At 47.5% G+C, this 17,405-nt stretch overlaps 1 protein-coding gene across 1 annotated transcript in view; it reads right to left on the bottom strand.

Moving 5' to 3' along the window:
• Positions 1–17,405, bottom strand: part of ttn.2 (titin, tandem duplicate 2) — a 212,363-nt gene that overhangs the window by 156,787 nt on the left and 38,171 nt on the right. Inside the window, 7 exon segments of the mRNA XM_036132592.1 lie at positions 264–542; positions 632–913; positions 992–1,270; positions 1,362–1,643; positions 1,836–2,399; positions 2,657–2,935; positions 3,595–7,419. Of these exon segments, the coding sequence (XP_035988485.1) occupies positions 264–542; positions 632–913; positions 992–1,270; positions 1,362–1,643; positions 1,836–2,399; positions 2,657–2,935; positions 3,595–7,419 (5,790 nt within the window).

The following is a 17,405-nucleotide window of genomic DNA, read 5'->3' as shown; positions in this document are numbered from 1 at the left end:
ATATCTAGCCCACACATTCACAGTTTTTCAGAAATCTAAACTTAAATCTTCATCTAAAAATCTAAAACTTCTGTTTTAATGTGGAGAGGAGGAGCAAGTGGAGCCAAAACATCCAGTTTGGTTTGGTCAAAGCCTGAGACTGGATCAAACGTTCAGTTGATCACATCTGATCAAAGTTGATGAAATTCACACAGAAATGGATCACTGTCCCAGACATTATGGAGGATCCTGTCTTTCATTATTTCTAAAAACAGCGAGCTGACCTAAGACGGTGACTGAGCATGTGCACTGGTCTTTGCCGACTTTATTGGACACTTCCATCTTGTACTCCGAAGTGTCTCCTCTCTCTGCGGTCAGAATCTTCATGGTGGCCACGTTGTCCTTCAGGGCCATCTTGTATTTGCGCCCGCTGATCATCTCCTTCCCGTCTTTGAACCACTTCACCTTCAGCTCTGGGCTTCCAGAGATGGTGCACTCCAGCGTGGCCGAATCCCCTGCAGTCACACTGATGGACTCTGCAGGTTCTACAACTCTAGCAGGCTCTGGTGTAAGACACATTCATTGGTGGTTATTAAGAGAAAGACTTTGGGACCCGCCTACGATCACGTCTGCATCAAAGATTTCCTCTGACCTTGCACGGTCAGGGTGGCTTCACACTTCTGCTGCCCGGCCTCGTTCTCCGCCTGGCATGAATACTTGCCGCCGTGGCCGATGGCCACTGCTGTTATGGCAAGGCTGGCGAGATTGTTCTCAAAAACCATCTTAATGTTTGGATCATCATCTCTGAGGATTTCAGAGTCTTTCATCCATTTAACAGTGATGGGAGCCGAGCCCTTTATGGTTCCTTGCAGCTTCACTGCGTTTCCCAGCACTGCTGTAACACTTTCGACTCTCTTTGAGAAAGACGGCGGCTCTACAAGAACACGTTACATGTTAGGGTGGGAGTCTGAGGCGCTGGACCGATCCTCAGCCGCTAAACCGGTCTACAAACCTTTCAGCTTCGCCGAGGCCTTGGCGGTCACCTTCCCCACGTCGTTGGACACGACGCACTGATAATCTCCAATGTCTGCACTCTCAAAGGTCTGGATCTCCAGCCTCGACAGGGAGTCTTGAGAGAGGATTTTATATTTCTCATCACCCGTGATGGGCTTCCTGTTTTTTAACCAGCTGATCTCAAAAGGAGCCGTTCCTGCAATCTCACACTCCAGCTGAGCTGTTGCACCTTTCACAGCTTCTACAGTCTGGAGATCTTTTCTAAAGGATGGAGGCTCTGAATGTCAAAAGATTAGAGTGAATGTGGTTAAAACTGAGATTTCCTGAGCTGAACACAGAGAATCATGCAAGCCTGTCTCGGGACAAACCTTTGACAGCGACCAGAGCGCTGCAGCTCTCGCTACCGGCATTGTTTGACACCTCACACGTGTAATTCCCACTGTCTGCCACCAGAAGGTTCAATATCTCCACAGACGCCACGCCGTTCTTAAAGGCGACTTTATATTTCTCTCCGTCACTAAGCTCTCTGTCATTCCAGAACCAGTGGATGTGAAGTTCTGGAGATCCCTTAACGCTGCACTGTAAGCGTGCAGCTGCACCCTGCTTCCAGGTAATCTTAGGCTCCATTTTCCTGACAAAAGCAGGCGGTTCTGAAAGAGCGTTTAGAGACACTGAGACTTGTAAACATCGTCAGAACAGACACAGAAGAACATCGGCATAAAAAACAAAGACAGAATGCAAAACAAAGGACAACATTGCAACATTTAGCAGCAGCTTGCAGCTCTGATAGAGAGCAATAAACCACCAGGAGTTTTTACCAGACGTGACCTGGAGGATCTTACCTTGAACTGTCACCACAGCCTCACAGGATGAGCTGCCAGCCTCATTTGTGGCTGTGCAAACATATTTCCCAGAGTCCTTCACTTTGGACTTGGGAATCTCAAGAACGGCCACCTTATCCTCAAAGGACAGCTTGCAGTCCATGCTCAGGTGGACTTTTTTGCCATCCCTGGTCCAGGTGACGGTCACAGCAGTGTCCTCATCCACCTGGCACTCCAGCCTCAGCGGGTCATTGACAGCGGCGGACGTCGGCTCAAAGGTCCGAACAAAGCTGGGCTTTTTTATAACCATAAGCTCGGTGGTAAAAGTAGCCGTGCCGACGCTGTTGGAGGCCTTGCACAGGTACACTCCCTGATCGGTCAACTCGAGACTTTTAATGTGAAGAGAATACTTGTTCCTTTCACTTTTTATGACATAATTCCCTTCAGATGTGACGGCTATGTTGTCCTTGTGCCAGACAACCTCCATTGGTGACGATCCAGTGAGCGAGCACTGGAGAACGGCCTGTTTGCCCACAAACAAGGCCATCGGCTCTGGTTTTGAAACAAATACTGGTGGATACATCTCTATGGGAAGCAGGTGGGACATACACAACATTTAATGAGTAGCAGAAACATGAGAAACAAACCAAAGTTTCCAACTTAGTTCCGGGTTCAACAGCGAGGACATTTTAAACCTCTGCAGAAACATGACAGGTCAGAATCAAACAGCAGCTTGCAACCATAACGAGTCACAGTAACACAGAACATGTCTATAATTCTCTCTCTCTGTCCCCAACACAGACATGCAGAGCCAAGCAGAAAGGTTCCCACTGGGACCGTACCGGTGACGACGAGCGAGGCGCTGCAGCTGTCCGAGCCGTGCTGGTTCGAGGCCTTGCAGGTGTATTCCCCGCTGTCGGCCTTCACGGGATTCAGGAGCTCCAGAGAAGAGCCCGTGTGGCGGCTGACGATCCGGTACTTCTCGCTCTGTCGGATCTCAGTGCCCGACTTGTACCACCTGAAGGTCACGTTCGGTGCGTCCTCCGTCTCACAGTCGAACTTTGCGTGGCCTCCGACGTTGATCTCGACGGGGTTGAGCTTCTGCCTGAAAACTGGTGGCACTGCGGCACACAAAGACAGTTCGACGCAGACGTTAGTCACGGCACCCGCAGCCGGAGCTGTAAGCTAAATGAAACTGACAGGTCGGGAACATGAAAGGTGGAATGTATAGCAATGGTGGAAGGCAACTCAGGAGTGACTGTGGAGGAGAGAAAGAGCAGGAACACTAGCCCCATGTTCTCGCCGAAGGCTCTCATGGGGCTAGGGTTCGAGCTGAACGCAGGAAAATGATGCAATGACAAGTTGAAGCCATCAAACATGCAGAAAGAATGGCAACATGGCAAAAATGGACCAAAGATATAGAAACCTGTGGATTCTTGCATGCTAAAAAGGCTGTGAAGTGTCCGAAAGACCAGGGGAATGAGAAGCAACGCTGCGAGATGGCAATAAACCACGTGACCTTGTGGTCTTAGCATGGCTCTGGTCTTTAGGACAAGCTGACCAACAAGGAAGTGGAGCAAACAGAACAGTGGGTTAGTACCATCCAGTGCCCTGCTAACAGTGCTCATGCTGAGCTGTGAAATGGAGATAAAATAAAACAAAGTACTTGAATGAGGACAGAGGCTTGGAATGAACAGATTCGTGTGAATTATTAGTGGCTCTCAGAGAAAATGGATGGGTGAATGAATGAATGGTACACATAGTCCTCCTGTTAGCAAACCTCTTGAGACCACAGTGAGTCTGGAAGATGTTGTTGTCCTGCCGGCTTCATTCTCAGCCTCACAAACATATTCTCCTTGATGCCTCTCCTTGACAACTTTGTCGATAACCAGTGAGTATGTGTCATTGGCTTTAAAACACTTGAACTCTCTGCCAGGTTCCACCAATTGGCCATTGAAAAACCAGCTCACTTTAGCTACAAATTTAATGGTGGTGCTAAAGGTGACTTGGCTATCTTCTTCTATGGATATGTCCTGCAGGGATATAACTATTTCAGGGTGCTCTCTCTGTTCTGGTCTGGATACAGTGATCTGCTCTGTGAAGATCTCCTCGCTGTGCTCCTGCTGGATGCTAACATCTAAGGTTTGCTCAGTGGCTACGGTGGCAGGAGGCAGAGCTGCTGTGACAACAGCTGCTCCTGCATGCTTTTCTTTACTCTCTACCGTTACAGACCTCATCTCTTTCCTTGACACCTGAACCGACTGCTCAAAGCCCACCCGAGACTCTGTGGTTGTTTTAGTCTTGGATGAGATGGACATCTCTATCTTTTCGGTCTTGGATTCCTGCACTACAACCTGTCCCTCTGCCGCAGCACGTTCAACCGTGACGTTAGACTCGATCTGCAGAGCAGCAGCCTGAGATTTCTCGGCTGTGAAATCCACTGTACTCTCCGCCACGCGGACAGTCTCCACCACTGAGGAAAGCTTCTGCTCTGACCGGGCCGAGCTGACCCGGGCCCTCTGAGGTTTGTCCAGCTGCGTGGTGCCGATCTGCTCCGAGGTGAGAACGTGGGCCTCCTGGTACACTATAGAGTGCAATGCCGCCTGGAGTTCGGTCCGGACATCGGCCGTTTGCGGGTATTCGCCTTCGAAAGCGAGCGTTATCTCCATGGGCGCGCCCGTTGTCGTGATGAGATACGTAAACATCGAGCGTTTGGGTTCTCGCTGAACTTTGACCTCCTGCACTTCTACGGCCTGCAGCTTTCCAACAACGTCCGCCAGCAGCACCGGCTGGTCGCTGGCCACGGCGGACTGCAGCGCCTCTCGTAGCTGGCGCCGTGTCTTCAGGCTGGAAGGCTTAGGGACCTGAATCACAAACATCATCTCCTTGGGGAGAGCCGTGCTGTCCTCAGACTCTGATGCCATGAAGGACAGCTTGGGCTGTGTGCTGACTACGACTTTAGTGGACTCAGACTTGGAGATCTCCTGAGAGTGCTCCCCCGTCAGCACTCGCTTCTCATCCATGACTATCGACTGCCTGACGGACTGACCCTCCTGGATCTGAACGGCAAAGTCCTGTTCTGCTGCCTCCAGAGAGACGCTGCTCTCCGTGGAGATCTCCTTCTCCTCGATCTGGACCGGTTCTGTGGGCATTTTGGGCTCGACGGCTGTCAGACACTTGAACGTGTCCACGCCTGACAGGGTCTCCGTGTGACCCTCCTCCAGAACCTGACTGTCTGCTACGCTGGTGACATGCATCACATTCCAGCGGTCCTCTTTCTGCACCAGAGCTCGCTGCTGCTTAAAATCGGCAGCGATGGGGGTCTCCTTCGGCAGCTCCATGGGCCGGTAGGAGACCTGCAGGATATTCTGAGGCTTGGGCTCAGTTCGAAGTTTAGACTGAACCCCGGTGACTGACAAATCCAGCTCTGTGTGGTAATCTGCTGTGAGCTCCCTGCGTTCCTCGGAGACAGCTGCATGGCTCCTTGATTTCTCCTGTTTCTGTGTCGCCACCTGCTCGTCGGGCTTCTCAGCGGTCAGAAGACCCTCTTTGGGCAGCACCTCTACAGGCTGGGCCGACTGAAGATGCAGCACGGCCGGGGCCTCTTTCTGGGGCTGGATGGCTACGGAGCTGGCCTTGGCCTCAAACTCGGACAGGTCTTCACAAAGCACAGTTCTCTGCTCATCCTGGCTGACGGTGTGCAGCAGAGTGGGACTCTTCCTGCTATCTGCCTGCTGCGTTGCAGGTTTTTCACAGCTGAAGCTCTTCTCAGATGGAAGGAGATCTTGGTCTGTGATGACCTGCAGGTGGAGCACCTTTCCACTTTCTACCTGCGACTGAACGGTCACCGCGCTGTCCAGACGTGGAAGCTCTTGTGTGGGCTCAGACTGCAGTATTCGCCTTTCTTCAGCGTTCAAGGCTGCCTTCATAATCGTGTCCTTAGAGAGCCGGGCCGCTTCTTCAGCCGGCATCTCCATGGAGAACTGGGCCTCCTTAGAAAGAGTGTGTTTGGACTCGCTGACTGAGGCTAAAACCGGCCGGCGCTCTTCTTTCTTGATGGTGGATTTGACGGCAGATTCTGCCGATGGAAGCTCGGCTGTGTGGCCTTCTTCCAGCGCTTGTTTCTCTGCAGACTGAGCTGAATATAAAATCTTAACGCCTTCCTTGACCTTGTAGCCCGTCTCTTGCTGCTGTCCGGGGATCTCCTCAGACTGCTCCCTCGTGATAGCCAGCTGCGACTCCACCTGATACCCGCTGACCAGGTGTTTGGGCTCGGCGGTGGCTTTGACTTCAGCGGGCTGCCTGTCATGCAGGGGCTGTGTGCTGACAGTGGAGAGGGGGGTGAGCTCCTCAGCCACAGCGGACATTAATTTGGCCCGTTTTTCTCGTGCTAGCTGCAGCTCAACGACCTCGGGACTCTGAATGCGGTCGCAGTGCTGCTCCGTGACGCCCTGGCTCTCCTCCACAGAGGACGTAAACGCCGCCATGTGAAGCTGCTTCCCGGGAAACGCTGAAGCTTGGGCTGGGCGAGTGGGAACCACGGAGACCCTCTCCTCCATCTCGTGAGTCTGCAGCACAGCCGCCTGTTGGGTCAGCGTCTCACGGTGGACGGTAGCAGCGGAGATGTCCACCTCACCGAGCGAGCCCACCTGCTCACTGGGAATGATCTTCCTGTCTTCGGTGCCGATGGTGTAAACCATCTGATCTGACCGGGTTCTGTCCTGGCCCGGCAGACTGACCTGGTACAGGCGAGACTCTGTCGCCTGCTCTGATACCGACACCTTATAGGCCTTCTTCTGAACCACGGTCCGCTGCTCCTCTTTGTGAGAAACAGAGACCGATTCCCTGAACACCACCAGCTCGGCGCTGCAGGCGGCCTCGCCGAACTGGTTGGAGGCTTTACATGTGTACAAGCCGCTGTCTTCCTGTTTGGCGCTCTTGATATTGATCAGGCCAGACCCGTCTGGGTTGGCTACCATGATGCAGTTCCTACTGGGCTGGATCTGGAAAGCCCCTTTGAACCATTTCACATCAGGAAGCGGATCTCCTGCGGTTACGTAATTGAAATAAACCTCCGCTCCCTCTGAACACCTGACAGGCTGGATCTGAACTGGAAAGGTGGGTGGTTGACCTGTGACCTTAAACATCTTCTCCACCCACCGCTCCGCCTGGCTGATATCGGACTTTTTCACCTCTAGGTATGTGGTGCAGGTGGTCTGGCCAAACCTGTTGGTGGCGGTGCACGAGTACTCGCCCTCGTACTCAGACGTGACTCTGGTGATCACCAGCGTGTACTCCTCCTCCTCCTCCACCAGCTTATACCCAGAGGAGCTCTTTACCACCCTGCCGTTGTGGGACCACTGGACGATGGGCTTTGGAAAGCCCGACACCCTGACCGTAAACCTGGCTGACTCCCCTGAGGTCACAGCCGCCGGGGACAGCTGGCTGAGGAAAACTGGCTTTTCTTTTTTCTTCTCTAAAGAGGAAGAGTAACGTTTGGGCTCTGGCTTGAGTTCAAGTGTTTTAGATTTCTGTGGTAACTGGACACCAGTGTAGAAGGTTTCCTCCCGTTCTTCCACAGTGGTGACGGTGGCGCTAGAACGCTCTGTCGGGAAATATTAAGCAATACTGAAAACAATGTCCACAAGTAAAACCTTTAAGACAAATCAGTGCAGTTAACTCTTCATCGGAAATATGAGTTAATTAAGAGAAGTACAACAGGTTGGAAATACTCAAAATGGGTTAAAAATGGAATAAAAATTGTTCATGTACAACTGAGTAGTATATTAAGTTTTAAAGATTTCTCATTTCTAAGCCACCTGTGTGCAACTCAGAGGAACTTCTTTACACCAGGCAATTCAACATGAAGTCATCTAAACGGACTTTCATTCATATGTATTTACTAGCTACACAGTTAAGATCATAACTTGTATATACTGTTTACTGATTTAGGTGATATTTGACCAATTCTAGCGAGGACCACCTGCACAACCATTAGAAAGCTTTATTCCTTACTCAGTTTCATAGTTATTTGTATATCGGAAATAATAATAATAATAAAAAACACAGGTTAGGCGCTTCATTATGGTTATTGTGTAGAATTCAACAGAGAAATTAATGACATAAACTTTGAGGCTGTGAGGCACATGGAGGCTTGTCTGGGATTTGAAGCTGAGCTCATTTACGCTTTGGTCTAAAAAAAAAAAGTGGAAGCTAAACTCTTCAGTTTTCTGCCTTTGAGACCTTTACCAAGTAAAATTTCTAAATACCTTTTTGAAATCTCTGTTCAATTACAGAGCAACTTTAATGTTTACATTCAAACATTTTTAAAGGTTTGTTTAAACACTGCGGAACAAGTGTGTTATTTTCTCACATTTTTCAGATATTAGGCACCTTAGAAAAGTAAATATAACTAAATCAGTGCACAGAAACTTGCTTAAGCTGCAAAATCTAATTTTTATTATATGCCCTGAAATAAAGGTGTGTTCTGGTGACAGTTGTGATGAGTAATCTTCTGACGCCGATCCTAACACAGTAACAATACTGGTCTGAACCGGAGCAGAAATCACATCTACCTGAATACTGCCAGAAGTTTTGTTTGAATCACAATTTTTCTCAAAACCATTTCTTGACCATTATGTTATATTACAGCCAGGCTCGGTTTGCCACAGACAGCTTTTAAATCTCTCGGTAGGGTGCCAGTTGTTTAAGTCTCACTGTTCTCACATCATTTCTAAATACATCCTCTTTCTCTCTCAATAAATTATATAAATCTTCAAATTATAAAATATATTTGAGCTGTAGACTTTGGAATCACTACTTTAGTTTTGAGTGGTTCTTATGTAATGCTTTGATGCTTGAGTTTCATGCATATCTCCTTTCTGCATCTCTCAGCCGTATACTTAGAAGGTTTGTGCTTGCTTTACATTTTTCCATAATTTGTTTGTGTAGTATTTAGTTTGTTATATATTTGTCAATTTTTGGTCATAGATACAAATATAACTATTATGACTTAAACACTTGAACACATTTGAAAAGGAAAAGCTGTAAAAACAAGTGATATATAACCTTTATGATTTTCTTTTTTTTAAAAAAACTAACATCCCACCATTTATGATCAGAGGATTTCTACGATGTTATAAAATTTATTAAACACAAAGCATTTTCACACTCATATTTTACATCAAACCTTTTATTATATAAACTCTGAGACAAATTGACAAATATCTGTACAAATAAACCAGAAATGTTCATGTCAACACCAGATTTTTTTCATTATTCTTGTTTTCTCTTATGTTTCTCTCATACACGCCTAACATTACACATATTTACAAAACATCCACACCTTCGTGTCTTGAAAAGGTTTCACAGTGTTGTCCATTTTTAAAATAACTTATCTTTTCCATTTTCAACTTGATTTATATTTCCAACCAAAAAAAGACTCCAGAGGCGGCTAAAACACTAAAACATTAAACAAACACAATCCACATTATAAGGCATCAACTTAACCAACAAAAAATAAATAATTTCAAGTTCACAATACAGAACATTTTGATAGTTTTTAAATTTACTTCAGATAAGTTGGTTTTGCAAATTTCAGTTTTAATATTGTTGACTTCTTCACCAATTTATGCATGAATATCGCTAAAGCTGATAACAAATTATATTTTAACAAATTCAACCTATTTAAATGCTAAAAGTGTCAATATGTCCACAATTACACCTATAATTTAAAATATAATATATTTGTCTGTAATTACCATAAAAACAGGGAACTTAAAACATGATAAAAATATGAAATATTTCTTTAACTGGTATGTTTGCTGGATGATCAGTTTCAAAGTGATTTTCCACCAATAAACTAAACTAAACTTTGTGTAACTTTGAGTGAAATGCTTCAATTTCAATTAGCCTCACATGTAGAGTTGGAAAGATAATTTAAAAGCATAACTTCAACATTCAATCAGTCAAGCTCAATGAGTTGCCTAAGAAGAAAACAAACCAAGACTTTTTTTATCAAAGACTTAAACTAATGTTGATTCAGGTTTTACATAACGAACCAGCGATTAACTTTTAATCTCACAATGACAAACATTAACACAGCAGGACAAATTTAACTCTGCTACATGTCTCAGCTTTGCTTTAAACCAGTCCAACATATAAGGCAGTTTATTCCATTAATCATAGAAAAACCAAAGGTTGTCATTGTCACACAAATTCATGACTACCAAAAGTAAATTAATTTATAGCTAATTGGATTACCGTATTTTTCGGACTATAAGTCACTTTTTTCATAGTTTGGTTGATCATGCGACTTATACTTAGGTCTGACATGTATTTAAATTTTAAATGGTAATTCATATTGACTAACATGAACCAAGGAGTAAACATTACGTCTATAGCCGCAAGAAGACGCTGTAGGCTAGTGAAAACTATATGCTGCTCTTGTAGCACTTAAAAATATTTGAAACATTAACTTAAACAACAAAGACTGAACACGTTTGTATGTTGTTTCACTGTTTCAGTCTGTATTCACGCAGCGGAGCATTGCGTGGTGCAGCGCTAAGGAAACAGACCTTGACTGAACCCTGTTACTAGGCTGTCCATGAAGCTAATAGCAGCTAGTGCTAGCTTACAGCTCCGTTGTCTGGGCGGTTTACAACTTCTCTGATGCATGCAAGCTTTATGTTGCTCTGAAACATCCGTGTCGTACTGTTAGCTTAGCATGTAGCACCGTTATGCTAAGGGTCTAATTTTCAAGCTGAAATGCGCTGGCAAGAACCTTTCTGGTTGGAGTTGGTAGCTTGTTATGCAAATTTAACCCAATCAACCTCCCAGGTACATCCCATGGTAGTCAGCTGGTTGTGGATGCAGTTTTGTAATCAAATAAATCTTACCAGAATAAATGTCAGTTTTTATTCTTGAGATTTCTAAATAAATGCCTATATATATTCTGGAACGACTTATTGTCCGGTGTGATTTATAGTCCAAAAAATACGGTATTTGCCAGCAATTATCGACCAGTAGTTAGTACTGCAGCCTCACAGCTGGTTAGAAATCCTGGCAAATGTTTTTTTTTCTTTTTATTTGCATGTTCTGTCAGAGTATGCATGGGTTTTCTCCAGGCAGTCCAAACTAGAAATAAATATTTAACTAGAGACTCTAAGTTACGCTTAAGTACAGATGTGTGCGCATGAATGGCTGTTGACTTTGTCCCGATTCTCACTGACAAAATTAAGCAAGTATAGCAAATGGACGCATAAATAGATGTTATTAAAGACACAAGCCTAAGTTTGATTATACTCAGAAATCAAAACACCTTTTTGGTTTGACTTTGTGCGACTAAACCTTGCAACCTTAACCTCTAGAAAATCTTCAGCAGTGCCATTGTTTCTATGCAGCCAGCAGAATTTTGGATTAAGCACTTGTACTCTCCAGCATCGCTCTGGGTCACGTTGGTAATGAGCAGATTAAAATGGCCGGCACTTTTCTCCTGGATAATGTATCTGCTATCAGTGACAAGCTCTCCGTCTTTGAACCACTGAGCTGTGGGGTTTGGTTTACCGCTGACCAAACACTGAAGGATGACCGGCGTCCCTACAGCTGCGGTCACGTTAGTCAGTGGGATCACGCATTTAGGGGGCATCTCGGTCACCTGGAAGTGAAAGCTGCACATATCAGAGGACTTCCCTTTGAACTCTATCTTTTCATCCTTTGCTGGCTCAGCAAACACATCGAAGTTAACGCTGACGTACTTCTGCCCTTGGTCACTGGTTTGGTGGTCAGTGTTGGCCACCAACCTCAGCGCCCGCTGCGACTCATCGGTCTCCTGCTCAAACTCAAACTCAAGCTCGATTTCAGACACCTGTTCGCCATCAAAAGACGTGTTCCCGACCATCAGGTCAAACTTTTGGGGCTGAACTTTAGCGCTTCCTAGAGACACAGCAGTGAGCTCCCTGCCTCTGGTCTTCCCTGAGAAAGCCTTTACGCTTATCACCACCAGCGAGGCCCGACAAAGAGTCTCGCCAACGAGGTTTATTGCCCTGCAGGTATAAACGCCGCTATCCTGTGTCGTGACTTTACAGACCTTCAGGAAGTGGTTATCTCCATCAGAGGAGTGCAGGTATTTCTTTGTGTTTTGAGGAATTTTTTTGTCCCCTTTGAACCAGGACACGATAGGAGATGGGATTCCCATCAGAGAGCACTCAAACATCACGGTGGTACCCTCTGGGGTCTCCATATCGCAGATTGGGTTTATAAACCTTGGCGGCATCTCTGTGACCTCAAACGCTATTTTTAAGTCATCATGCTCCTGAGTGACAAAATCCACAGTGCCCTCCTCATAAATACTGGGCAACACATCCAGAGATATGACCATGCTCTTGTTGTCCGCTGTGTACTCAGGGATGGTGATGATCTTAACCTGCTTCTCAAACTCCTTGACCTCGTTTTCGTCGAGCTCCACCTCTAGCAGAATCTCCTGAGGGGATGGGGAACGCGAGGAGTCGTTCTCCTCCACGTCAAACTCCATCACATGCTGATGGGTGACAGCAGGGGGCGCTGGCATGAACCTCACCTCTTGTGATACAACCATCACCAGAGCAACACTCCGAGCTTCCCCAACGTAGTTCACAGCCTCACAGATATATTCTCCCTGGTCCGCTTTGGTGACACTGTGAATCGCTAGCATGATGTTATCCCCGTCTCTGTCCATTCTCACTCTGTCGTCTGCCACCAGCTGGGTTTTGTTGAAGAACCATCTTACCTCAGGGGAAGGCAGGCCAAAAACCTCAGCATAAAATGTCAGCGAGTCATTTTCAAACACTCTTTTCTTAATGAGAGGCTTGAGGAAAGCTGGAGGGATTCCCTGCACTTTCTCCTGAAGGGTTGCCGGTCCTAACGACCCTTTGCCCTGCGAGAGATATCGACTTTCATCCAAGCTCACACCATTTGAATCGGTTTTAATGCCCTCATCAGCAGGAGAGTTGAGGAACTGAACCGGTGAGAAGAACTTCTCTGTGGAGTCTCCCGTTGAGGGTCTCTTGTGCTGTAGTGGGGAGAAGGGAAACTCATCCGGTGTCATGAACCCACTAGGCATATCAGAGCTGGGAGTGTGAAAGGACGGTGGTGACTTGAGAGCGTGAAGGGACTCTGCGATCGGCTGTGACACCTCAGTAGAAGAACCTGGGGTGTAAAATCGTTCAGGTACCTCAGCTATCTCTTCACTCATAGTGCTGCCGATCTCTATGGACATCTCAGACTCAGGGGTCAGTGGCCTGCCCCAGTCTGTTGGAGGGTTGTAGTATTCATATACAGCCCCGAAAGTGACTTCCTCCTCCTCCATGGAGCCAGCTGCTGCTGCTGCTGCTCCCTCGGCCTCAGCTGACTCTCCCAGAGCCTCTCCTTCCTGTTCCGGTTCAGCAGCTTCTGTTGGTACATGAGGTGGTTTAGGATTTCCAATCAGTTTTCTGGGTTTGGGGTTCCCATGAACACCAGTTCTAACCACTTCAGCTTTCATTTCAAGCCCAACTCTGCCTCCCGTTGGAGTTTCCTTTGATACATCCGTTGCATCGGTCTGTGAGTCTGGCATACTGACAAAAATGCCACTATCCATAGATGGCTCTGGGATAGACATCGCCTCCTCACCACTGATTGAAGTCTCCTCACTCTTCTTCACTAAAACTGATCCCGTTTCTAACATTTTGACCTCCTCATACATGTGAGATCCACCTTCTACCAATGCCTCTACAACTCCAGCTGTTTCAAGACAAACAGACGTCTCCAAACCGACATCCTGAGGCGGAAACTTCCCCCCAGTTTCTAAATGTTCAGACATTTTAGGTGCTACATCTTCCTGAGCTGGAGCTCTAACAGGGACCTTCTTTTGTTTTGTTACAGGGACCTTCTCAGGCTTGAAAGGAATGAAGCTGCTGGTTCTGTCAAACGGCTGCTGAGTCTGTCCCATGACCATCTCGACCTCACCAGTTGGTATGCGGTCCTGAGGATGAGCTACTTTCTGGGGCCTTGGTCTCACCAGCTCTGGAGACTCCTGCAGCTCTCCTACAAACTGTTTGACAGCATCATGGCGTTCTGTTATACCTACTCCTCGTTCCACACCAGAGGCCTCGGATGTCTCTGACACTATAGATTCAGTTGCTTCTGGAACATGTGGATTTACTGATGTAGCAGGTTCCTCGGGCTCGTAGTCGAGTCTCAGCGCTACCTCCTCCTCTTGCTGGTCTAAGGAAATGGCCACAGCAGGTATAAACTCCTCAGGAAACTGTGAGTCTTTTTGTTCTTCCTCAGTAGACAGAGGTGTCATTAGAGACACTGGTGAGTCAGACTCAAAAGCCTGTTTGATCTGAGAAACTTTAATTATAGCAGCAGAACCCTGGAGACCACAGCCTGACAGAGTTGGGGGCTCTTTAGAAGGACTTAATCTGGACCTTGGGGCTTTGACACCAATATCTGATGGAGGATGTGAAATGAGAGGTTTATCCTCAGTACGAGAGAGGGCAGGTATGTCCACAGTGGCAGGTTTCTTAAAATCCTCAGTAAACCCTCCAGGAATGTCAGCTACTCTTCCAGAGGAAGTGATAACCTCTCCCTCCACAGCTTCTCCTCGCTCCAACACTGCAGTGCTGCCCTCAGAACAGCTCACGTTCTCCAATTCAGTCACCACGCAAGGAGCCTCTCCCACCACATCAAAGGAGAAGGTAAATTTGTGTTTCAACGTCTGCGACGCTCCATCATCACTGACCACCTCTGGAGTTTTCTCCACCAAACCCTGAGGTCTGTCCTCACCGCTGTCCTCAGACATTTCAGGGAGAGGAGTAGCGGCTGTAATTCGAATCTCTACAGGCGAGGAGGTGAATGCTTCGTCTGACGATCGACGTTTGTGGACCACGGTCTGGGGAACTTGCAGCGTAGCCTTCCCTGAATCCATGTAGGTCTGAATCTCCTCCTCTAGCAGACATTCCTGCTCCCTCAGCTCCTCTGTAACTACCACTTCCTGGGTCACACCTGCCTTTTTTGATGCTTTCTTATCTGTAATCTCAAGAGTAGCACTGCAGATGGATTTGCCATGCTTGTTGGTTATGATACAGTCGTAGGTCCCCTCATGATCTGTCGTTGGGTAGAACACAGTGAGCTTAGAGGTGTTTGATTTGCTCACGACGTCATAATCTGGGTTGTGGGCTACCGGGTGGCCATCTTTGAGCCAATTAACAGCAGGCAGAGGGTCACCTAGGAACTGGCACGTGAACTCCGTCATCTCGCCAGTTTTAACTCTAAGCGAAGGTATTTCATTCAGAAATACCGGTGGTAAGCCTGGAGAATCTGCAACCCTTTGTTTTACCCTCTGGCCCTCTGGAGGTTTGACCTCCTCCTTTATAGCAGCTTGTGCAGAACTTCCTGCTACAGTTCCTCTTAGTCTAACCAAATCTTCCCCTCCTTCATCTTTCTTTGAGCTTTCTAAACCTTTCTGTTGTCTCCATCCACTGCTCTTCCCTGCAGTTCCTACCTCCTCTTTTATCCCTCTCTTATCTCTCACATCTGTCTGGAAGCGTTGGTGGGTTGATTTATCGGCAGTCAGAGCATAGTGCTCCTTGCTCATCGTCCTCTCAGCTGCTCCTCCCACATCATCTGACGGAAGTGAAGGTTGAAAACCTAATGGAGCTTTTTCAGAACCTAATTCATGAGGCAAAGTTGTGCCTGGAGGAGGAATCGGCATTGCAGAAGACTGTTTACTTTCTGCAGCTTGTTGAATAGCTGATGGTCTTGTGTTTGAAAATACAGGCGATGAACCATGATGGAGTTCTAGGTCCATCAGAGGAAGATGGGGCTCGAACCCAGGTCCAGACTGTTTGTCCAAAGCCCACTCTGACTCCAGCTCAGCCACCTCCTCTTGCTCAACAACATCTTGTTGCCATTTCAGGATACGCTGAGCCATTGCTTCTTCCTCGCTCACAAAGTAATCACTATCCGTCTGCAGTCTGGTTTCACGGCCCTCTGTCGGCAGCTCCTCGGCTGGCGGCCACTCAGGGACATCAGCTTTCTGGTCCTGGTAACCAGCTGGAGACGAGGTGGTCTGCAACTTCTCCTTAGTGGTTTGCCCAGGAGGAACCCTACCGCTGTGGATGGCAGCGGGCTGCTGAAAGGTTGGCACAGCAGAGGGTTCTGGGACGGTTCTCTCAACTTCAGGAGTCATCTCGGACTGGCTGAGAGGATAACGCTCCGCCCAGTCAGACTCTAGCTCCACAGCCTGCTGTTGTTCCATCAGGACATCCTGTTGCCATTTCATGATTCTCTGAGTCAAGGCCTCCTCTTCACTGACAAACTTCTCACTCTCACTTTTCAGTTCTGAGATGTTCTCTCGTGAAAGCTGGAGCTCTCGTTGTTCTTCTCTCGTCCTCTCAAACAACTTCTTCTCTGATCTCACTTTTGTTCTAGGAGACTGAAACTCCTCTCCCCTTGCTTTACCTTTTATTTTAGGTGATTTCTGTCCCAAAACTGGAACCTCTGTTTCCTGTTCTCCTATGTGGGTTTTCATTTGGGCCTTTGGCTGGGGCCCAGACGTTTCTTCATGTTCTGCTCTACCTGCCACCATCAGTGGTTTGGGGTTTGGATTTTGCAAAACAGCCACTGGTGCTCCTTTCTCAAGCACCTCCTGCGGGGAACTGATGCTCTCCTCGGGCTTCATGTACGGGTTATCTGCTGGCAAAGGCAGATCAGTTTCAGGGTGAAAGGCCTCCTCCTCTGACATCTGCACACCTTGCTGCCACTTCCTGATCCGCAGAGCCAGAAGTTTCTCCTCACACTCCATCCTGTCAGCTTCCAGACTTTTCTCATACTGATCTCTCAAAGACTTCTCTGGTTTATCTCCTGGTTTAACGGGATCAACAGAGGGAGGCGTCTCTACTTCCACTCCTCTGACTTGTGTTTTAGGTGATTTTGGCGCTACAGCTTCAACATCTAGAGGCCTTGCCTTCAACATGGGAGATTTATGGAAAGAGGAGGGCGTGGCCTCAGTACCCTCCGTGGATCTTTTCTCCACCACCTCCTGCTGGGTGTAAGAGTGCCCCGTGGGTTCCATGTACTGCATTTCAGCTGGCAGGGGAACATCCGTTTCTTGGTTAAATATTTCCGGTTCTGACATCAGACTTCCTTGCTGCCACTTCCTGATCCGCAAAGCAAGAAGTTTGTCCTCACACTCTTTCCTCTCAGCTTCCAAGCTCTCCCCGTACTGGGCCCTCAAGGATCCCCCCTCATAAGACTCACCTCCTTCAGATGTTCCAGGGACTTCAGATATCGCCTCCTCGCTGAGGACTGACGCTTCCTTTTGAACAGACGTCCTGGTTTCCACAGTTTTGTGACGCAGTTTAACCTCGCTCCTTGCATTCTCCGCCTTATGATGTTCACTTACCATCGGCTGAAATCTAACATCTACCTGAGACTCAACAGCGTGTTTATCCTCAAGTGTCTCTGTGAGCTTTTCGCCTGATTTTCTTTCTCTCTGATGCACAGTTGTGTCAAGCAGCTCGCCCTTCATGATCTGAATGGCTCTGGTTCTGGACTGAGGCTCAAACGAAT

This window comes from Fundulus heteroclitus, unplaced genomic scaffold, assembly GCF_011125445.2.
Source record: "Fundulus heteroclitus isolate FHET01 unplaced genomic scaffold, MU-UCD_Fhet_4.1 scaffold_53, whole genome shotgun sequence".
Taxonomy (NCBI): Eukaryota; Metazoa; Chordata; class Actinopteri; order Cyprinodontiformes; family Fundulidae; genus Fundulus; species Fundulus heteroclitus.
This window is presented reverse-complemented; position numbering and strand designations above follow the sequence as displayed.